This window comes from Delphinus delphis, chromosome 3, assembly GCF_949987515.2.
Source record: "Delphinus delphis chromosome 3, mDelDel1.2, whole genome shotgun sequence".
Classification (NCBI taxonomy): Eukaryota; Metazoa; Chordata; class Mammalia; order Artiodactyla; family Delphinidae; genus Delphinus; species Delphinus delphis.
Window position 1 is genome coordinate 48,154,749 of NC_082685.1, and position 23,883 is coordinate 48,178,631.

The window sequence follows — 23,883 nt, forward strand, 5'->3', positions numbered from 1 at the left end:
GTGAGTTGTGGGTGGGGCTGGGGCCATTTGGGGAGTTTCTGAAGTGGGCAGTGCCTAAACTGAGCCTACAATGGTAGGCGCTCCAAAGTAAGGCACACAGGACACAGTGTTCAGGACGCAGGTGAAGAGCATCTACTCGGAGGCACCAGGACCATGAGATCATCCGAGGGGCTGAACACCGTCCCTGCCACAAGGTCCAGCCTGGCCAGCCCTGCCCACCTCCCACCTCATCTCTCACCTTCTGGCTGCACCCGGACACACTGGCTCCTCTCGGTCTCCCACACTTGCCATTTCCTCACCACCCCCCCTGCCAGAGGCTGGCAGATTCAGTGCCCTCAGGTTGGCGAATCCCATCCCTCCCCTCTTTGCCCAGTTAACACCCACTCGTCCTTTGAACCCCAGTTCCCAGCCCACTGTCAGGGAACCTTCCCTGCTGCCCTCCCCACCCCGTCATGTGCTCTCACAGTCCCACACTCCTCCCCTTCGTACAGCTGCTCACAGTTGACAGGTATTTGTGTGACTACTGACCATGGTCCACCTCCCCCCTGGACTACAGGGCAATGGAGGTAGGGTTGAGGTTGGAATTCACTGTGGACCCTGGTGCAGAGCCTGCACCTGGTGGGGGCTCGAGAAAGAGTATTTGAATGGACGAAGGAATGATTGGAAGTTGGCTTGGGCAGCTGAAGTGTTGAGTTTGTTCAAGGCAGTTTGAGCCCTCAGTGAGAGGGTCTTAACTCCTAGGCTGAAGTGTGTGTACCTCACGGGTGAGCAGGGATGGGCCCTGGAGACCTCTCGAAAGGGCTCTGCCGAGAACACTGTAATGCCTGGGAATGATGGACTGGGCAGAGGATGGAGGACTGAGCAGCACCTGGGGACTAATTAGGAGACTGGTGCGAGGATCCTGGGGTCAGAGGGCTGGACCCCGGGAAGCGGCAGAGGGAAAGCAGCTCCGATTTGCTTCTTGGAGACTCTTGGTTCCCTCCCATTCCTTTTGGTGCATCCTGAGAGTCTGTGGGAAGACTAAGCAGCAGCCCGGTGGGATGCTCTGAGATGGGGGGGAAGGGATGGGAGAGGGAGGTGGGGGTGTGGGGGCTGTGATGGTGCAGACACTCTGTAACTCAGACATCCTCCTGTTCTCTGACCCCTTGGCCCCAAGCAGCTCAACCTCCCACCCACTGGCAGAGCCAGGGCAGTCTGCTCAGAGAACTGCCAGGGAAGCAGGCCAGCCGAGCAGCCGGTGGAGGCACACAGGGACAGAAGGCAGATTACACGTCACTTCACATTAGCCACACCGGCAACTTTCCCGAACCACCCAGAGAGGGGCAGATGAATCACAATTCTGAGGACAAGCCAAAAGCACAGACAACACTGAGATGGAAGGAGACCGTATCTCCTTTCTACTCATGAGGGAATAGGAATGCCTTACAGAGGGTCAGGTTTGCTCACCTGTGAGGTACATCTCCTCTCCTTCGGTGAACATCTGGTGGCAGCGTACACATCTGGCACAGGTTGGGTGGTAGTGCTTCCCTCCTGCCTATGGAAATAAAAAGATAAAAGAGGTCAGAGCTGGGGCTGCCATCCAGTGGGGCAGGTTGGGTTTGAACATTTCCTAACTCATTAGTGTTGACGGCATCTTCATGGCCCTGAAGCTGGTTGGGAGTCTATGCAGGGGAGTCCAGAGCAGTCTAAAAGTTCACCAGAAGCTTGGTGATTCCATACCATGCGTATCTGATGGCATTCAGGGGACTTCCCTGGACACCTGTACTTCTATTCCAGCAGTGAAAGGGCCATTTGAAGCCCACTGGTCCTACCTCCTTATTTCCAGATGAGAAAACAGCCTTACTTTGAGGACATCCCAGCATGTCCCCAAGAATGAGCCCTTACCACCAGAGGTACCTGACATGGTTTTAAGTGGCACAGAGACCTTCGGTTTAATGACACTGGATCCGTGAAAAAAAAAGATGTCCTTTTTAATCCTCTATCAATTCTTCTGACTTTTTCCAAGGAGAAAGTACCAGTTTGGTATAGTATGTCTTTAACATCTATCCAAAACTTAATAATCTACCTTTTTTTTTTTTTTTTTGCGGTACGCGGGCCTCTCACTGTTGGGGCCTCTCCTGTTGCGGAGCACAGGCTCCGGACGTGCAGGCTCAGCAGCCATGGCTCACGGGCCCAGCCGCTCCGCGGCATGTGGGATCTTCCCAGACCGGGGCACGAACCCGTGTCCCCTGCATCAGCAGGCGGACTCTCATCCACTGCGCCACCAGGGAAGCCCACTAATCTACCTTTTTAAGAATAAGAACAGATGTGAGGCTTGGAGACTCCACTAGGGCTATATTTTCTCAGTCACTGGCAATATGGCAAGTGATCCTGGTTTTCCTGTTATATTACATAAGTTTTCTTGTGTGTAAAGGAACCAACTTGAAGATAAGTTATAGCATTAAGTAAGAATGAGCACACGAGGCTCACAGGCATGGAAAAAATTGTGAAAGTGCCACACTTTTAGGGCTCAGTGGACAAACAAGGGCACCCACAAAGCCAGGACCTATTGGGGAGTCTCTGACCCTCAGGCAAGTCCCATGACTGCTGTACCTGGGAATCTCCACCCCATCCCCAGTTCACCCCAGTCTGACTTTGGTGAGCCCCCTTCCCTATTCCCACTTTCCTTCCCTACCCATTATTTCAAGTAAAAATGGAAATGATGTGCAGCTGAGAATTCCTCTCTTGGGGGAAGAAACAACCCTCGGAGAAGGCTGTGACTCAAGGTCCCACTGGAAGCCAGGAGCAATGTTGGAGCTGCTCCCTGGAGGGCCGGTCACCAGCCCAGTGCCCACTTCCAGGCCGACAGTTCTGACACTGCGGTCCCAGCCAAGAGGACCTGGCACATGAGGGCCCTTCACTGGCAGCTCTAGAACTGCTATATGGGAGGGGCTCGGTGCAGCGATTGGGTTGGAAGGTGGGGCTCATTTTGAAGGTATATGTTGCACGTTACAGCAGGGTTTTATTGGGGGGGATATAACCTGGGGGAAATTGATGGATACTGGGATGTTGTTAACGGCCCCCCCAGACATCACTTGGTCTGATGTTAACGGGTTCCTTCCAATTCAAAAAGTATAACTGTATAATGCTGAAGGCTTCTCCCTGAATCTTTTGGGGGTGGGGGAGGGTTGGTTGGGCACGGACTTATCTATTCTGGAGAGACTTGATTTATTCTAAAAATTTAGCGAGAATGTGGAAAGGGCAGATTTTTTAAAAAGGAAAAAAAAAATCCAAAATCCCTTTTTTTCAGTCTTGGTTGTTTGCATGGCTCCCACCAATGACAGAATGTTCTTATCATCACCAAAGCAAACTGCGTTCAAACTTTGGAAGGAGCCTGCTAATTTTCCCAAGCTGAGATGTCGTGGGATTGATTCTCCCATACCATGACAAGGATAATCGTTTTAAATAGTAGTCTCTTCCTACTTTGTGTCTCTTTATCATTTCAATTATAGACCTGTTTCTAGGATGGCAACAGCACGATGGCAAAACTGAAGCTGGCATCTTCCTAAATGTCACGCCCCAGCACCCCACTCCAGCCGCCAGAGGCTTTGTGCCCATCTAGCAATCCTGCCATGAATGGCACTAGAAACCACCTGAGGGAGTGGGGAAGGGAGGCTGCAGAGCAGCAGGTACCAGCAAAAGGAAAACCAAGTCAGTGGGATAAGATGAGACATTCTGTCTGTTAACAAGCCAAAGTCTAGAACATAGTGAAGAAAATGGCAAAGAATCAGTACCTGGAAAATGGGGCCCTACTGGAGAGGTCTGAAAACCACAAGCAAGGTTAGGCAAGGCAGCACAGGGACACAGGGCTGTGGTTCTCCTTGGAGAGGACACAGACCAGGAAGGAAGGAGTGTGACTGGCGCTCAGCACGTTGAGGTCTGTCACTGAGCAGGGGTTGTGGGGTGGCCTGGGGAGGGAATGGGAAGGGGAAATGGAATTTAATTAAGTGCCTATTGTGTACCCAGAAATGCACTGGGCCTCACAGTGGGCAGCTGTTGCTTTGGCCTGGCAAATATCCTTCCTCCTTCCTCCTTCCTCCAGAACTAGCATCAAGCTTTTCCTTGGTGGGATTGACTACCCATTCCCCATGTCAATCCATGTGGTTATTCCAGCTCTATGGTCACAGCTACTGGTTTGGAGATGGGCCTGAGATTCTCCAATGAGGGCCAGTCCCAGGACGCTTGCTGAGCTATTAGGAAAGAGAAAACTCGCCTTCCATCGGAAATGCTGGCTGATAGGATGTAAGCCTAGAGCAATGGTGTCCAATTTCCCCATCATATAGAAGAGGCTTCCTGAGAATAAAGCCAACACAGAAGAAAGTGGCACCAAGAGGGCAAGATATTCCAAACGCATTTGTTTGAGTGCTGGATCCAGCTGTGCCTGAAGTAAGAACTCCTCCTGGGTTTTTATTATGGGAGCTGATAAATTTCCTTTTTGGTCTGAGCCAGCTGAGTATAGTCTCTGTACTTGCAAGCAAAAGAGTCCTGACTAGCTGGTCCCTTACTCTCAGACTACTACCATACTCATAGCACTTCTGACACCAGCTATGTGGGTGTTTTTTTTTTTCTCCCACACCAAGCAATTCTCTATGACACCAGCTGGGTGTCCTATAATTTAATTTATTCTGACACTCTACTCGGAGAGAACGTCAGACCCCACAGGTTAAGGGCTCAGACCCACAAGACTGTCTGCCCCCAACCCCAATTTAGATGCCAATCATAAGTCCCAGGTTGTCACCTGTATTTCTTACTGACCAGCTATAAATCAGCGTTCCCATGACCCCCATCTTGGGTTTAATAATTTTCTAGAATGGCTCACAGAACTCAGGGAAACAGTTACATTTACTGGTTTATTACAAAAGGATATGATAAAGAATAGAGATGAGCATCCAGGTAGAAGAGGCACAAGGTATGTGGGCAGGGGAATGGGGCATCAATGCCCTCTCACTGTGCACCGCTCTCCCAGAACCTCCACCTGCGCACCAACCTGGAAGCTCTCTGAATCCCGTACTTGTGGGGTATTTACGGAGGCTTCCTTGCATAGGCAGGATCCATCACTAACTCAATTTCTAGGCCCTCTCCCCTTCCTGGAGGATGGGAATTGGGGCTGAAAGTTTAAACTTCTAACCATGGCTTGATATTTTTCTGGTGACCAGCCCCCATCCAGGAGCCCACCAAGAGTCACCTCATTAGAACAAAATATGCTCCTATCCCTCAGAAAATTCCAAGCCATTTAGGAGCTCTGTGTGTAGGAACTGAGGTCAAAGATCAAATGTTAGAACAAAATATGCCCCTAGTGCTCTTATCACTTAAGAAATTAGAAGGATTTTAGGAGCTCTGTGCCAGGAACCAGGGGCAGAGACCAATATATATATTTTCTATGATTTCACATTGACATATCTACTAGGAGTTAATAACAGTAGTATTCTCCATTGATAGATAAAGACTCTAATAAGACTGAGAGGAAGTGACTTGGTTAAGGTTTCATGGCTAGAAGTGATAAAACTGGAATCTAAGTCTGTTTCACTCCAACTGTGTATTTTCATACATCGCACTGCCTCAAAGGCCCTGGGTAGCTGAGAGCTGTTGGCATCTGTGTGGGATACGGGAGCCACTCCACTCTCTGGAGTCCCAGATTTCAGCTCTGTCTTTACTAGAAATTCTGCATGTGACCTGGGAAAAGCACCACATGTCTTGGGGCTCACTTTTCTTATATGTAAAACGAGGAGGGTAAACTAGTTGATGGCTAAAAGTCTCTTCCTGCTCTAAGGAAAAAAAAAAAAAATCAACACGCCCAAGATGCTAACGGAGCCTCGTACAAATGTAATCAATTGAAACCCAGTCACAAGAGCTGCCCAAGAAGAGAAGGCTCTCACATGCTAAATGACAGTAACATGCCAGGGAAAAGACAGCCACCGACACGATTTCAGAGCAGCTTGGAAATGTTGGGACAAATTCCCGTCTACCGCCCTGGCCCTGCGTGTAATCGAACTCTCTTCCTTCTCGAACGAAAAGTCTGCTTTTATGATCTCTCGTGCCACTGACCCTTTACCCCACCGCAATGTGGATGCCCCCTGCCCACAATCCTGCAGACCCAACAAATGGTTCTCCTGAAGGTAACCTTGCCCCACACCTCACAGCTTTTCCTCAGCCGGCACATCCCTACCTGCTCTGTAGAATCTGCCCAACACCCTGACTGACTCTCCATCTTTTCCGGAGCTCTGTCCTCTCATCACCCCTTCCCAATCTCCCCCCACATGCCGACGGCTGCACCTCATGCTCTGACAACTTCTCAGCCCCTTCTGCCCCCTGTAAGCAGCCACTCCTCAAGGCTGCTTTGAGCCCACTTCTCTTCCTCTCTCAGAAATCCTGATGACTCCAATGGTGCCGACTATTATTCAAATCCTAGCATTTTTGAGACTGGTCCCTCCAGGCCTGAGCTTTGTCCCTGAGCTCTGATGCACATTCTCACTGTCCTCTTGAAACCTTCCTGGAATTTCAGCTATACCCCACCCCAAAGAGAACTCGGTATGTTTCTGCCCAGATCAGCTTCCTTCCCTGCCACCCCCAGTTCTGCGGATGGTGACACCAGACTTCCTCTCACCTGGGCTTGACACTCTGGTTCTAGTTTTGGCCTCTTCCCTTTGATGGTTACGTCTACAAGTTGCCCCATGGTTGCAAACTACTGGAATTCTACTTCCACAGTGTTGTAGACAGGGTGGTTGCCCCTTCCACTGCCACTGTACCTCCCGAGTCCTTCCTGGGGGGTCAAGGGCTCCTCGCTGGTCTCCCACTTCCAGTTTCTTTCCTCTAAATTTAGCCCATGTACATCACGTTATCCTCCCTAAGATGAAGCTTGAAGCAGGTCACTTCTGCTTGGCCTTTCTACAACACCCCTGCCCCTGTTGCCCCGTAAATGACAAACTCCTCACCCTGGTACCAGGCCTTCAGAAACCTGGGCCCAAACCCTCCCTATGTTTCTGTTTCATGCCTTTTCCTCCACATCTCACTCCTACAGCTCCTTGGAAATGTCTGATGGTTTATCCACTCTGTGCATTGGTTTATCTTATTCCCTCTGATTCCCTACAATCTTGTAAAAGCAATCTTACTACACTGCTCTTTGGTTTAAAATTCTCCAATGGCTTTCCACTGCACTTGCTAGAAAACAGAAACTTCTAAACAGGTCTACAGAGCTTTATGTGACATGCCCTTTAGGATATACTCCATCCTCCTCTAGTCCTGATTTACAGAACTCAGGCACACTGGCCTTTTTCTCTGTTCCCCGAAAGGGTCAAGCTCATTCTTCCTCCAGCTCTTCACATGGCAGCTTCCTGCTCATCCTCAGGGCTCAGCTTCAATGCATCTCCTCAGAGAGTCCATTCCTGGTTGCTACACTTTCTCCTGCTGAGCTGAGATGCGGCTGCAGAAGCCTTCTCAACACACAGCTGACTCCAGGTAACCACAACCGACTGGCCAGATTAGTCAGAATTAATGATTCTGTTCGCAAGGCCTGACCCAGTCTGTCGTCCCTCAGTCACTGTCACATGAGAAAACTGCGGCCTAGAAAGGCAAAGATACCCCAAATCTGGGCATGAGTTAGCACCCAACTGTTTCTACTCTTAGGCTACTGTTTTTCATTTGCACCAAACTCTTTCCTGTTTCTGGTTCCTCAAAGTGGGTGGTCCCAAAGCATAGGAAGACAGCTTCCTGGGCCCACAGGGTGTGGGAGGGAAGGCCAGGAAGGCCAGCGAACGAGGGCCCAGGCGAGGGCTCAGGCAAGGGCTCAGCAATGGTGCTGCAGGTTGTCTGTCATGGCAGAGCGAGCTGTGTATCAGAGGTGGAGAAGAGCTGTTGCCATGGTGATGGACCAACCAAAGAAGGGCTTAGGGAATAGGCTGCTAGACAAGCTGGTTCTTAAATCAGCACATTACCAAATGCTTAAAAAATAAAGCAGGGTTGGGAAGAAAATCATAATTGTCACTCCCCAGTAATCGAGCTGGGTCTAAATCTAGAGAAGCAACTGATATTTCCAACACAGCATTTTTGGAACAAGGAATAATTTCGTCCAGCTCCTCATTTTGGGGGTACCCAGAGAAGATATCTGCTCAAGGTTACGTAGCAAGCTAAGCTGGGGTAGAGAAAACGGGGGAGGTAGAGGCTATGGAAAAAGGGATGTGGGGTGACTCTCCCCTTCCTCAGGGATGACTTTTTGGAGTCACAGGCCATCCTGCCCAAACATCTTCAGAGTTCCTTGTACCCACTCACCTCCAAGACCCTGCCGCTGATGTATCGGTCACAAGTCTCGCACTTAATGCCAAACTGGGAGTGGTAGTCAGACTCGCAGTACGGAACGCCATCCCTGCAAGAGGAAATCCACACAGGAAGAGGAAGTTAGGGGGGTTTACGGGGGTGTCACGTGGAGCTTCCCAGACCTGCGGGCAACTGTGACTGGGCCAAGATTAGAAGCACTCAGGGAACTGTTAAAAATGCCAATTCCCCAGACACCCTTCAGATATACAAAATCAGACGATTCCTGGGATGGGGGGATCCCAGGGAACCTGCATCTTGACAAACTCCCTGAGCGTGCCTGGGAACCACCGGTCTGCTGCTGGCTGTGAGTGTCCCTTTTCCACTCTTCTTCCTCTCCCTCCCACAAATTCTCCAGACCTACTTTTTCCTTTACCCCAAATGGCTCTTTTAAAAATTCATTTAAAAATAAAATTTTATTTTATTTTATTTAGAATAGGTAATATTTGCATTTGGCACATTACAGAGGCACAAAGGGGAAAGCCTTTATCCCCCTCTCAGCCTCTGCCAGTTTCCCTTCCAGGAGGTCATCAATATGATCAGTCATCTGATTGTGCCCCTGGACCAGTAGAAAACAGGAACCCCTTCTCCCCCGACCACCTCCTAAGTGCTCTATTCTTGCCCAGTGCTGATAACTTATTGGGCAGTAATAAGATTACTGTTAGTTATTCTTATACGACCCTCTACTACTAATAGCCATTGATATTTATTGCTTGGTGTGTGTCAGGCCCTCTGAGGGTGTTTTACATAGGTTATTTCATCTAATCCTTGCAGCAGTCCTATGAGGTTGGAATTATCAGTCTCCCCAGTGTATGGATGAGAAAACCCAATTCATATGACCTGGAGCTGGTTCAAACCCAGACGGTCTGGTTTCTCCCAGGTTGTCCTGAGAATTAAAGGACATGGTTCCAGCGTGTCCCAGGGCTCAGCACAGCGCCCGGCCTAGAGTGAGTACTTGGCAAATGGCAGCTAGGGGAATCCTCATGATTGCTGAGGGGGTCTTTAAGGAGGACGTTTGGGGCTCAGCTTTCAAGGGCCCATGTGGAGATGGCTGGAGCATCAAAGAGCTCAGCCCTGCTCCAGCCCTGCCTAGCTCTAAGGACCAGATCTGATGACATCTCTCTGAAGTGCTGATGCCATCTTTCGTACGCAACAGAACTCGCTCACACACACAGAGGCCTAAAGAACAGGCATGTCCAGGCTGCTGCCCTGTGGGCACTGCTAGGAGCCCACCCTGGGCAGCAGAGCCGTCAGTGTTTCCTGAAGGAGAGTTGGCAATGAGGACCCGTGCTCAGCAAAGTCACCAGGTGAGACTGTTGTCTGTGGGTCCACGAGACAAGCGTCCCCTTCCCCCAACCCTTCCACACTGTGTGGGGATGGGCGGGTGACCCTGCAGGGGGATAGTCATTTGTCAGGAGGCGGGCACAATGAGCCAGAAAAATTTGGGTATAAATGCCAACACCTCCTAATTTGGACCCATGAGGTTGTGAGGCCTTCGGGAATTTGAAATATACATGATTCTAAAAAGACGCAGATGGTAAAAATGAACATTAACCGGGTACTGATTAGGTACAAAGCACAGATCTCTGAGCCCTGACACAACCCTATGAGGCAGGTCGTCTTCTTAGCCCTGTTTTTATAAATGAGGAAACTGAGACTCAGAGAAGTTGAGTCCCTTGCTGAGGTCAAGTGGGCTGGGCTTCTAACCTGGGCATCAACGCCACAGCCAGGGCCTCTAAGCATCTGACACTCTGCTGGCAGATGGATGAAGAGCCCAGGGTCCGGCTGCAGAGGCCCAAGGCGTGGTGGGCAATCTGAGCTGGACCTGCTTGCGAGGAGCTCTGAGCAAACCCTTACTCCCCCAGAGAATTTGGACTGAGGCTCACAAACTCAAGGACTCCTGGCTGGCAACTCACCAAGGGCACTCGTTACTTGGCGGGCACAGAGGTGCATGCCAAGCTCCACTAACATGGCCTTCAAAGCTCTCGGGGCTGTGACCTCAGCTCAACCTCTGCAGCTTTGGACTTCACCTGTGCACACACCCGAGTTCCCACAAACTGGATGGATGTGTCCAGCACCTCCCTGCCCTTGCCCAGGCTGGGCATTCTGCCTACAAGCTTTCCTTCTTTACATTTTCAAACCTTATACCCCTTTTCAAGGTCTGGCCCAAATATCACCATCTTCCATAAAGCTCTCATATATTCCAGATTCCACTTCTGCTAGTTAGAAGTGAATAGTCACAGCCCTTCGCTTAGACCTCTGACACAGAAAAGGGTCGTCTAGCTAGCATCTATCTCCCTTTCTGCCAGCAGCAGTACCTCGCCTGGGTTTTCCTGGGAACCACCCCTTCGCACTCGCAGTTACGAAGAACTCACAAACAGCTGCTCTCTGGCTCGAGGGTTGAGATCCTCCTGGCCAGTGATTGGTCAAGAATGGGCATGTGACCCACCGGTGGCCAAATCAGAGGCAGCTGTGGGACTTTTGCTGGAGTTCTTGGGAAAGAAGCCTCTCTCTCTCTGCCAGGTTTACGAAGCTGCTAGAATGAAAGCCTGGAGCTGCTGGTGATCATCTTTGCTACCATTTGGGGAGGGCCTGCTTGAGAATGAAACAAATGCAGAGGAAGGTAAAGCTGAGAGGGAGAGAGAGAGAGAGTACTAATGACATCTTTAAGCCCTTGGATTCATCCATACCAGAAGCCAGAATGCCGCGGCCTTCCCATTTCTATGAGTCAGTAAACTCCCATTTTTGCTTTTTAAGGGAGTTTGAGTTGGGTTTTCTGTCACTTATGATTGGAAAGGTCTTAAAGAACAGAACTTCTCTTGAGCTCTCAATCACGTATCCCCTGGGGGCACAGTTTCTTATGTATATAGCTTATCTCTCTTATTTTTTGATAGCAGAAACCATGCATGCTACAAATTTACATGCTCACTGTGTCCTAGCATCGGGCCAGAGGCGATATCTGAGAAGTGTCTGGATCATAAAGTGTCAAAGCTGTGAGGGTCTGTGGCCCTAATTCTTTTTAGGTACTTGAGTATGTAAACGTGGTCACAAGGGCCTAGCACAAGGGGGCTTGTCTAGTGCTCAGTGTGTAGGCTGGGCCATCTTCCCTGACAACTGTGTGTCCATCATCTCTTATCTCAATTCATTCAACAACTGTATTGTTGACTATGGGTTGGGCATTGTGCTACACAGCAGCAGAGGATTAAACAAGTCCTGCCCTAGTGAGGACAGGCACTAAATATAATCATTGGAGCAAATTACTTACTGCCTGAGACAGTTTCTACAGCTTTTCAAATGGGGATAAATATCTCATGGGGGTAGTCATGGGACTTAAAGTGATAATTCGTGCACAGCAGTTAGTACATTCCTTGTCCACAATAAAAGCTCAATAAATGGTAGCTAGTATTATTAACCTTACTAAAAAGTTAACATGGATAAATATACAATTGCAAATGGTGTTGGCCTGTATGAAGGAAAAGAATAGGGCAGAATGAGGCCAACTCTGAGGAGAGGGTGTGGGACCCGAGACCAGAAGGGAGGAGCAAGCATGTGCGGAGCAGAGAAGAGTATCTGAGGCAGAGGAAGCACCGCGTGAGGGCCCAAGGTGTGTGGGGTGCTGTTTGCGGCCAGAGTGTGGTAGCTGGATGGAAACAGAGGGAGATGCTGCTGGGGACTCAGGCAAGGGTCATGTGCAGCCAGGTCTGGGAGCATGCAGAGGCCAGGCGGGCGGGGCGGGGAGGGGGAGAAACCCACTTGCTGATGTACTCCCCGGTGAGGATGATGCTGCAGGTCTGGCATTTGAAGCAGCTGACGTGCCACTGCTTGTCCAGAGCCAGGAGTGACTGGCCGTGCTTGATCTCCTCCTTGCACCCAGCGCAGTCTGCAAAGACAAGAGGATGTGCTGAGCAAAGCATCCTGGGCCCCTAGAGTCCTGCCATCATCGCACACCTGAGTCAAGGAAACCCCTCCTGGAATGCCAGCTTTTCCACAACTGCTCCCACCCTGGCACTGGCACCTGTCGAGACTCTGCCAGGTGAGGGAAAGGCCAGCGGAGCCCTGGCCTCTTGATAAGTGGTCTTGGTGTGAGGGAGAAAGACAGACCTCCCAGGGTTCCTCCAGAAAGTTCCCTGCTGGTCATCCTGACAACTGTTCATCCAGAATGGACCCTGCACTGCTTCTGCTCTCGAGTTGCTAACTAAGCTCATGCAAGTCTCTGTGACCCAGGGACCTGCAGTATCAGTGTCACCTGGGAGCTCAGAAATGTGCAGCAATGTGGGCCCCACCCAGATCGACTGAATTTTTAATTATTTTATTTTATTTTTATTGAAACATGCTTGATTTACAATGTTGTGTTAGTTTCAGGTGTACAGCAAAGTGATTCAGTTACATATATATGTATATATATGTATCTTTTTCAGGTTCTTCTCCATTATAGGTTGTTACAAGATACTAAATATAGTTCCCTGTGCTATACAGTAGGTCCTTGTTGCTTATCTATTTTATGTATAGTAGTGTGTACCTGTTAATCCCAAACTCCTAATTTATCCCCCTCTTTCCCCTTTGTTAACCATAAGTTTTTCTATGTCTGTGAGTCTGTTTCTGTTTTGTAAATAAGTTCATTTGTATCATTTTTCTAGGTTCCACATGTAAGTGATATCATATGATATTTTTCTTTCTCTGCCTGATTTACTTCACTTACTATGATAATCTCCATGTCCATCCATGTTGCTGCAAATAGCATTATTTCATTCTTTTTTATGGCTGAGTAATATTCCATTGTGTGTGTGTGTGTGTGTGTGTGTGTGTGTGTGTGTGTGTGTGTATATAAAAAACACATCTTTATCCATTCATCTACTGATGGACATTTAGGTTGCTTCCATATCTTGGCTATTGTTAATACTGCTGCAATGAGCATTGGGGTGCATGTATCTTTTTGAATTAGAGTTTTCTCCAGATATATGCCAAGGACTGGGATTGCTGGATCATATGATAGCTCTATTTTTAGTTTTTTGAGGAACCTCCATACTGTTTTCCATAGTGGCTGCACCAATATACATTCCCACCAACAGTGCAAGAGGTTCCCTTCTCTCCACACCCTCTCCAGCATTTATTGTTTGTGGACTTTTTGATGATGGCCATTCTGACGGGTGTGAGGTCACACCTCATTTTTTTGCAGTTTTGATTTGCATTTCTCTAATAATTAGCGATTTTAAGCATCTTTTCATGTGCCTGTTGTCCCTCTGTATGTGTTCTTTGGAGAAACATCTATTTAGGTCTTCTGACCATTTTTCAATTGGATTGTTTTTTTGATGTTGAGCTGTATGAGCTGTTTATATATTTTGGAAATTAAGCCCTTGTCGCTTACCTACTGAATTTTATCAAGATCTCCAAGCACAGTAGAGTTTTGCTCAATGGCAAGGGCCCTGTTTGTGATTTGTGTGTTTTGTGGTTAAATCTATTTTCTTGCCTAGCACCGTGCTCAGCACATAGTTAAGAACTCAAAGCAGATTTGCTGAATGAGTGTGAATGAGCAGGCCTCATAGCACTCAGGCAAAGGACAGAACTTACCACACACACCTCCTCCCCAACATGATTATATACCAAACATTTGCCTCCCCAAGCAGCAAGGATTAAAGAGTCTGATGAGATCGTTCCAGAGCAGAAAGGTGCCCTTGCTCTCCGTTCCCCTCACCCTGGACTGTGCACTGGGGCCAATATTGAATGTAGGGGGCCCCAGAGTCTGCCTGTTGCTCAATCAGTGTCTGCGGAGGGGCAGGAAATAGAGGCCGTGTCCAAGATACTTGGGAGAAGCGGGAAATTCAGGCCTAGCCGACCGGATGTCCCACTCTGGAGGAGGAAAGGGTCATGGTGCAAAGTTTACTAGAGGACAAGCCTGCCTCCTGGCACCAAAGCGAGTGCATACTTGGGAGCAGTGGTGAGAAAAGAGACGGCTATCAAGTTGGGAGAGGCTGGCTGAAGCTCTCACATCCAGCTGGGAGCCTGTCCTGGGACAGGAGATGAGGTGTCCATGTGTCTAAGAAGCGGTGTGCCCAGCAGGCTGTGGGGAGGGTCTGGGCCCTGATGAAGTGTGTGTATGAAGCAGCTCCCACAGTCCGCGCCTCTTGGCCACACAGCACCTTTCTAACATCTCTTAGTGCAAGCTGCGGGCAGGAAGGTCTCCCATTGCAAAATGCTTCAAGTCCCAGGCCTTCAAATGGGGGCTGGGAGAATAGTTTTAGGATTTCTTTTCTCCTGGGATAAGTCTACCCCCACTCCATCCTGATCATCACAGTCTTCAGAATGTCATAGTTTAGAGAGGTCAGGTACCCCCTCCTCTTTTATAGACAGATGGCCTCTGAAGTGACTTGCCCATGCTCCGAACAGTAAAACCCAAGGGCTCAGGCATCTGGTCCAGCTTTCTAGGCCACAAATGCTGACCGCGTGTCTCTGTGGGCCTCGTTGATAGGGTTAAATGATTCCACTGGGGCTCAGAGTTCACAGAGCATTTGGCCAAAGTCCCACCCAATGCAGGAATCTACAGCATTCTCAACAGGGGTGGGCACCTTCCTCTGTGTCATCGCTTCCAGGGGTAAGCAGCTCACCCTCCCTTTTTTTTTGTTTTTTTTTTTGCAGTACGCAGGCCTCTCACTGTTGTGGCCTCTCCCGTTGCGGAGCACAGGCTCCGGATGCGCAGGCTCAGCGGCCATGGCTCACGGGCCCAGCCGCTCCGCGGCATGTGGGATCTTCCCGGACCGGGGCACGAACCTGTATCCCCTGCATCGGCAGGCAGACTCTCAACCACTGCGCCACCAGGGAAGCCCTATTCTCATGTTTTTAACTCATACTCTGTGCATTATCCAATCTCTGATATGAGGTCAGAAGCAATATTCCTGACGTAGGAAGGCCTGCTGATTCCTCCTGAGAATTCTGGCTTACCTGCTCCACATGCTTTTTCCTTTCATGTTATGCTGCTCATCCTCCACTCTACAGCTTCATATTTATCAGGACCTTTTCCTCCCTCTTCTCTCAACTTTCACTCTTGGCCACGCAGCAGAGCCTCAAACACCCCATCCGGGAGCCTGGGTCTGGTGTAATAAGCAGGGTCAGGAAAACCACACCCTGTCCCAAGTTGGATTCTGCAGACCCAGCTGTCCACTCCATTCCTCCTACGTTCCTCTTTATTCCAAAATTACAACCTTCAGTTGGCAGAAAGTGTGATGCCACCACTTGTTCCTCCTAAATCCCTCAGTTTACTGGAGACTCTAAAGACCCCAGACAACTATTTTTAGTTTGACTGTGTCATTCATTCCACTTAGATCAGCAAAAATAAGTGGGTTTGTGAGTCATAGCAAGCTCCCCACCTCGTTTTAGGCAACTAATCCAGGGAGACAGGACCCTTCCTATTAGCAAGTCATGTCTCTGGTATAGGGTGTTAAGGAAATAGGCTCCAAAGCCAGACTGCCTGGGCTCACATTCCAGTTACATTATCATTATCTGAGTGACTTTGGGCAAGTCATTTATGCTGTCTGAGTCTTCGTTTTCTCATCTAAAAACCACTACTCTTATCTCCCTCGTAGAGTTATTATAATGATTAAATGAGATGCTATATATAGAAAACTTAGTGCAGTGCCTGACAACAGTAATGGCCAATCAATGTTAGCAATAGTGATGGTGGTGGTTTTGGTGGTGATGGTGGTGGTGCTACTGCTGCTGATTCTTCTCAGTGAGGTCTGTGCAGTGCCTGGCAATTGTCACCGTCAATCAATGTTAGCAGTGGTGATGGTAGTGTTGGTGACAGTGGTGCTTGTAATGATGGTGGGGGTGATTGTGAAGATGGTGGTGGTGGTGGTGGTACTTATGGTGCCGATGCTACTTCTGCTCCTGATTCTTCATGGTGAGAACCGTGAGGAAACATTTCTTCCGCCTGTGATAAGTAATACAATTCTTTTCTCTTGACAGTTCCTAAGTATTCTTCTTGATCTCTTTTGAGTAGATACTGCTCCCGCTTTTCCAGAATGTCTGTACATTCCAGGGATGAAACTTCACAGTCCTGTAGCTCAAGAACACAGCAAGTTTTCCTGCTTTCATTTTCCTTCTCCATGATATGTTCTTCCCCTTAGCACTCTCTTGAATCTTGTTTTAGTTCCCTCCATCCTTGGGGAACTAAGCAGACCTTCCAACTTCCCCTCAAGTCAGGAGGCTGCCTTGCGTTTACAGCATGGATAATGACCACCTTTGGGGAGAAAACATTTCTATGAAACGTATGCCCTGTAGCTCCACACATGGATGTCTAGACTTCATGAGTAACAAGATGAGCCATGATCCTAGGCATCCCCCCGGAGACGGCCCACGCGCTCACTTGCTCTTCTGCACTCACTCTTCCTCACCTTCTTCACCTCCTGATCTGCAGAATTATGGTGGACACAGCCTCTTCTTGTGGACATGCTCCCATGCAGGGCTCCCGCACTTAGCCGAGGAAATCTCCCACCTGTCTGAGATTCCCCAAGGCACGCAGCACACGCAACACTGAGTGAAGTAATAGTGAAGTAATAGCAGATTCAGGAATCTTATTCTCAGTTCTCCTTTGGGATGTTTCCTAGACTAAACCTCCAAGCCAACAAAATCCCTCACTTTATATTTAGAGAGCATTTTACACACTATGACGTATGTTGGTTTGATTCCCGAATACTGATACACTTGCTTTCCACAAAGTTGGGTAAACTGAGCCACAGGGAGGCTACATGATGGCTGTGCATTCACACACAAGGATGGCAGCCTCCTGACTCCAGCCGGCTTCCCTCTGTGAACTCACACGTGGTCCCACTGGTGTCTGGGCACCTTGGCAGCATCAGCCATGGTGCCGTGGTCCTGCACCCCAGCCTTGCTGTCATTCTGGATGACGCTTTCAAGGAGTTATGAAGGATAACAGTGTGTGCACTCAGCCACCTCAAGATGGAAACCTGATCAGAGCGGCCAATTTTTCTTGAGCCCCACCGAAGACACGGACGGAAAGTCTGGGAGCAGATCTGATTCAACTGAAAAGAAAGGAAGGGCAAGTGGGGGAGCCTCCCCACTGGCTCCCATGCTAATGGAGCCCCCGGGAGCTCAGCCCTGCTGACTTGGCGTATTCTGTGCTCGCCCTCCTGAGCCGGACACAGCCTCAGCATGCTGACTCTGCTGGTGCCGTGGCCAACAGCCCCCATACCACACAGTGATGCCGCACAAGATGCTAATGGGCTTTCATTGATTCTGACGACAAGGCCAGTGAGAGTGTCACGTAACATGAAAGAATGCCGGAGCTTAGCTTGGCTTACCGAGACCCAGGGGGCTGTGTCCGTGTGTGTGTGAGCACATGCAGTCAGTGGCCTGACAAGGGCATCTTGGAACAGTGATTTGGATATCTTACGGCTAGACACGTTTGAATGGAATGGACATTCCACAAATCAGAATGACTGTTCCGAGGCACTATTGATCCTCAGTTCCCCCCAACTCCCAATCTATGTTTTGGTGATAGAACGTGACCTTTACGATGGCCTGCCAAGTGTCCCCCTCATCCCTAGACAGTAGTTCTCAGTCTTAGGAGCAGCGAATGTATCACCCAAGAAGCTTATTAAGATTGTAGATTTCTAGGTCCCATTCCTAGAAGTCCAGAGTGGGCCCAGAAATCTGTATTTTTATCAGTCCTGCAGTGAAGCTGATATCATGGTCCACGGAACACACCCTAAGGGGCACTAGCACAGCCCTTGTGGCCTTCTCTCATATTCCCTTTTTTTTTTTTTAACATCTTTATTGGGGTATAATTGCTTTACAATGGTGTGTTCATATTCCCTCTTTTGTTAAGATATGTCTGCATATTCTTCTTTAGTGGAGTTTGTAAAACTTGACAGCCCCTGGTGGAAAACACTTGATCAGCTCTGTTGCGATGCCCTTGGGAGTGTGGACCAGAGGGGAGATAAGGAGCCCTGTTCATCCCAGGAGAACCACCCAAGTGGCCAACACATGGCACAGGCCATCCCTGTTCACAGTCGGGCAGCCTGTTTTCCCTGCGTTTGTGCTTTGGGAAGTTTGTGAGTCTGGGCTGTCTGCCAACTGGGTCATGCTTCAGGAGTCCTCCAGGGTGGGAACCTCCCCCACTTCCCTCCAGGCTGTGGAAACGTTAGCGAAGCTGGGACAGGAGAGCCCTGGGAGATGGCACTCGTGGACGGCGACGTGCCCCGTGGGGAGGACTCACGGCTTGGTCCACGGATCTTGATGGGCTTACTGCTCGTCATGGACTGGGAGCATGTCTGACACAAACATTCCTTCCCGCTGAAGGTCACCTTGTCTCCAATGGGGAAAGGCTTCCTGCAAGAGGGATGAAGGAGAAATTCAACACCACCTCTCCAGAGGGTTGTGTCTATAAGTGACTTGACAACACATGTGCCTGAAGACCTTTGGTAGCACACATAGAGCACCAGGTACATTCAAGTGCTGTTCACGGGGCCAGGCTAAACCACTCAGTTAGGGCCAGGACCGGAACTGGAGACCCAGTTGGGCCGTTTACATGATTTTTGAACACTGGGCAAATCATGACACTTATTTGGGCTTACATTTCTCTTCTATAATGAAGAGGCTAAAAATGTCTCAGAGGTACTTCCTCTTCCTGGAAGGACTTCTTCCATCCCAACTTGACCTATCCCCTGTATGTCAGGAAGAACTCATTCAACTCCCCAACTTGCCAAAATTTCCTTCTTTCACTCCACAGGAAGCTTAGACATCCTCAAAGAACCTCTTCCTCTGCTCGCCTGCATTTGCACAGTTTGAGTTTCACAGCTCAGGGGCTCAAGCTCATCATGTCCTGCCTCCCTAACTAAATATAAAGCGCATAGAACTCTCAGCACAGCTGATCCCATCACACAGCAGCTCTCGCTCATGCGGTCTGGGATGACTGTTAATGTGGACTCTGAGTTTATGCCCCCGTAAGCCTGCAGTGGCTCCACTGCCCTTACATTAGCAACATGAACAATGGAGGGAGTGCCAGGGAGGGAGGGGAGCCATGTTCTCATCACAGCCCAGGCACTGACTCATGGTAAAAGGACCCGGCATGACCTTGGGAAGGCACCTATTCTCCATGGGGCTTCACAAAACCTCCACTTTAGACCATACGAACCCTACTGTGCAAACTTCCAATGGTTCTGGGATTCCAGGTCTTAAGGGTTGGATGAATGAATGAATTCCACTGGGTGATAATATTTTCTTCTGCACTGTGTCGTTAGTCTCAATCAGAAACTCTAATTGGTTAGTTACTCTAACTGGTAACAAAGAGGTGGTTATTTTACAAGGAGAATACTTAATCTATAAATGACTTTCCCAATTAAAAAATGCATACATATACTCCAATCGTGCTTTACTTATGACTTAATCAGAGCAGTCCATTAAATGTTAACATATCTGTGGGCAGGGTTGAGGTTTTCTTTATTTTTTTCATCTCCTTAATATGGTGCTTAGCATACACTGGGCCCTTAATGTACATTTGATAAGTTAACAAGTGACAGGGACGCTGAGGGTGGGGAGGAGGGAAGGGGTGAGCTTTCCATCACCTATCAGAGGTCTTGAGAGGCTAGATAATGATCATATGATAATGAAGAGAATAAAAGTGGACACAATTTGGTACCAGTCATTGAGATAAGGTCTCTCTGCATGTACCATCTCATTTATCTTCATGGAAACCCAATGAAGTTGGACTGGCTTTGATGTCGACTCACCAATGAAGCGGAGGCTTACAGAGGTGGGGTCACCTGCCAGGGTCGTGGAGGAAGGCTATAAACAGATATTCCAGTACCGCATGTGGCTGAGGGTGTGAAAGCCTGAGCCAGATTCATGGATTCCAAACTGAGTTTTGAGAGGCCAGGGCCCTCAGTGGTTCCTTCAGGGCCTTTTGATGGGAAGTGGGAGGCTGAGTGTTGGGGCTCAGATCCTTACGCTGCCTTCATCTCGGACAAACTAGTGTTTTATACTAGATCACGTTTGACAAACAGGATTCAGCCGCTAAATGTTTGAAAACCACTAGCCTGTCAGGTCCTTCCACCCCTGAGATTAGAGGATGCACGTGTCCAGCAAAAAGCCGAGTAAGCCCCGGATCTGCCTGGGAAAGGCCATTTCTTCCCTTCCGCAGGATCCCAGGCAGAGGGTCCCCGTCCCCGCTGGCCTGCTGCTCACCTGCACAAGCTGCACACGAAGCACTTGGGGTGGTAGGTGCGGCCCAGCGCAGAGATGACCTCGCCCGTGATGAAGTCCCGGCAGCTGTCACAGCGGGTGCCGTAGAGTTGCTGGTAGTCCTGGGTGCAGATGTACTCCTGGTTCTTGAAGAAGAAGCCTGACTGAGCCAGGCCACAGCCACACACTTGGGGAAACAAGGCGGGAAACAAAGGCAAGTGAGTTCAGGGGGGGTCTGCAAGCATGAGGTTCTCGCTGGGGACAAGGCTGCTGTCTGACTCAGTCGTAAGTGGCCAGAGAATGGTGATGCATGGGACGTCAGGGGCCTTTAGGGCCAGTGCTCCTTAAAGGATGGCCCGAAGACCACTTGCCTCAGAATCACCTGGCGGGCTTCTTGAGATGCAGCTGCCTGGACCTAAATCAGACTCCCTCGGGTTGGAGCCCAGGCATCTGCATTTTAGCACACTCCCCAGCTGATCCTGATGCATGCTGAGGCCACCCATGTTATACAATCCTCTCAAAACATGGAGGAAAAGTTTAAAGCCATGTAGCTCACGCAACGCGACGCAGCTGGTGGTATCATGAGTTTGATGAAAGAATCATTCAGTTAAAAATGCCCTGGGCATTTCCTACGTGCATGAGTCTGTCTTAGGTGAAGACGAGTTATGATGGCAATGGGATGTATGATTTGAAGATTATAATCCAGCTTCACCATAGCCATAAAAGGTAGATCTGTTCCCAGGCAGGAATGATAAAACACAATCCTTGAAATCCAAAGAGCTAACAATGGATGCAGAGGGAAGGCCACATAGAACATACATCAGTGGGGACAGGCTGTGGGCTGGTGTAGGTAGCAAGTGCTGTGAGTGGGAGGAATCAATGAAGGCTTTCTGGAGGAGGTAGCGTCTAAGTTGAAGGGAAGGAATGGAATGAGCTAAAGCACAAAGGCAGGAAACTACAGGCGATATTTGTGTGGAGATGGGGCTAGGGTAAGGGTGGTGTTTTTAGAGAGTGGAAGGCAATATTACAGGAAAATATTGCCAGGCCAGTTGGAGGAAGAGGGGCCAAGTCCAGTTTAAAACGTTTAGGTTTTGTGGGAAACTAGGAAGCCACGGATGGTTTCTCCCCTAGTTTTTAAAATCTTAAATTATTTTGAAAAATCTCGGACATATACAACAGTAGAGAGAAGATTATAATGATTCCCCATTACCCAGCTGCAGAAATGATCAATTGCACTGATGACTTCTAACAGAGAGGCAACATGATTTCATAAGGTACTTTATAAAGTCTTTTGGGATATCCTTGTGGACAATATGAAGTAATATAGGGCAGATAATAGAAAAGCAGGTGGATATAATTATAGGTGTCTGAACAACTGAATCATGTGGGACTCCCCTCCCCCAAAAGGCTTAGAAACATGGGAAATGAGATTTCCCTCTGAGAGTTAAGTTATGAAACGAACACATAATGGGAAGAGCAGGAAAAGGCTAAGTTTCTTCCAAGAGATTGAATGACTCTCAGGGCCACCAGAACGGCTGAGTTTATTGATCCAGCTAAAGCAAGGATGGGTCAGCCAGGAAGGGGCTGGTCAGCAATCAAAGGAAGGCCACTTGAGAGCTCATTCAAATCCCGAGACCAAAAAAAAAAAAAAAATCCCGAGACCAGCTCCCCTTGTTCTGAGTCTGACAGTTTGACTTTCTACATAGGTTGCCTTTGTGAGACAACCAGCTGATCAGGGCAACATGAACTAGTACAACGGAGAGTTACAGCTCTTGTTTATGTTAATAAACAGGCACTCGGGTTTTATACGTCGGTTTCCCAAAAGATGTGGTTAGCATGACTCAACTTTACCAGGTGTGATCCACGGTGGGGAAACCAACAAGATGTTTTCCAAGCCTGTAAGTGCGAGGACCTGGCCTGAACTGGGTGACATCACCCCAGTAAATACTCTCTTATCTTTAATAGGGAAAGTTGTTTTGCAAAAGCAGCCAGGTTAAAAGTAGGAGGGACTTCTAGGTGAATGTCAGAAGTATTTTGCAAGTGTTTGTTCACTCTGCAGGCCAGAGGTAGGCTCCAAGGGCCAAGGTGAGGGAGGAGGGCGGCTCCAAATGTCACAGCACCAGGGGAAACGGTCTAGGACCATGAGAGACCCTGCTCTGGGAGTCCTGGGCACCTGGGCTATCTAACTGGGCCCAGTTAGATAGCTGGGCTATCTAACTCTCTGGGTGACACTGAACTTGGTCCTCTGTTGTCTGGGGCCTCTGTTCACTTCTGTGTAAAGAGCAGAAACTGGACAAGAAATGACCTGAGATTTTCTTCTGACACTGACATCCTGTGAGTCTAGGAGAAGGTAGGGCTGACTATAAGCCTAAACATTTTAAATTCCACGTGAGGTAGAGCTGGCAGCCGCTGGGGACCACCCCTGCAGAGAGGCAGGGCTTATGAGTAGAAGTGGTGCTGGTGGTGGTGGTAGGTGGGGAAGGGTCCAACTTTCATCAGGCTTCATGAAATCTCATCACAGCAAACAATGCCTGGTCTGGAAGGCAGGCGAGGCCAGAGAACAGGCTGTGCTGGGGTGTGCAGGTGGCAGATCAATTGACTTCATGGCTGTGGAATTAGTCAGGCATGGCCTACAACCTCATTGGAAACAGCTCCTGTTTTTTCCCTTCTTTTCTCTCCTTTGTGTCCCCTGCCAACTCCACTTCCAGAGCTACCTCTCCCAGTGGAGAAAACCAGGAGGCCATACGAAAACTTGGAACAATCAGTTCCTTCATTTCCCCCAAGGAGCTGAAGGAGGAAGGTAGAAAGGATGTAAAGGTTGATAAGAATCCCAGGGGTTCCTGGAAATACAGTGGGGAACACGGGGTGGAAGGAAAGCTGGACCAGCACGACAGATATATTTGAGGCTCAGCAGAGCTCTGCATTCAAATAACAGGAAAGGCCATGGAGAGGGTCTGTAGTATGGAAGTGATGTGGAATTAATACATCCAGGGCAGTCATTATTCTGTGAATCAGAAAAATATAGTCTATTAATTAAAAGAAAGATTATATAGCCTGACAATGGGACAGAATATGGGAACTCAGAACTGCTTTCAGAAAACACAGAATGCTCACTGTAAACACAAGGCCTAGAACAGGACGTGCACACAGCCCTACTGTGTTTCAGTGGAAAATGTACTGTTTTGAGGGTCACTGGACCTTCCTCCATATTCCCATTCTAGCACTCAGGTGCTGTGTGACTTTGAAAAAGTGACCTCACCCCTCTGGAGCTCAGTTACCTCATTTGTAAAATGAGGGGGCTATGTGGTAACTGAGGACACATCCAGATCTGAGAGTCTAGGA

The 23,883-nt window shown here is 48.9% G+C and overlaps 1 protein-coding gene across 5 annotated transcripts in view; it reads right to left on the reverse strand.

Annotated features, from left to right (window-relative positions):
• The window catches only part of ABLIM3 (actin binding LIM protein family member 3), a 144,985-nt gene that overhangs the window by 51,842 nt on the left and 69,260 nt on the right, over positions 1–23,883 (reverse strand). For all 5 annotated transcript variants that reach the window (XM_060008574.1, XM_060008578.1, XM_060008575.1 and 2 more), the window contains exons 4-8: positions 20,545–20,728; positions 18,578–18,690; positions 12,100–12,226; positions 8,305–8,398; positions 1,447–1,534 (exon numbers count right to left, since the gene is read on the reverse strand). In XM_060008574.1, coding sequence (XP_059864557.1) covers positions 1,447–1,534; positions 8,305–8,398; positions 12,100–12,226; positions 18,578–18,690; positions 20,545–20,728 — 606 coding nt within the window. The remainder of the gene's footprint in view (positions 1–1,446; positions 1,535–8,304; positions 8,399–12,099; positions 12,227–18,577; positions 18,691–20,544; positions 20,729–23,883) is intronic.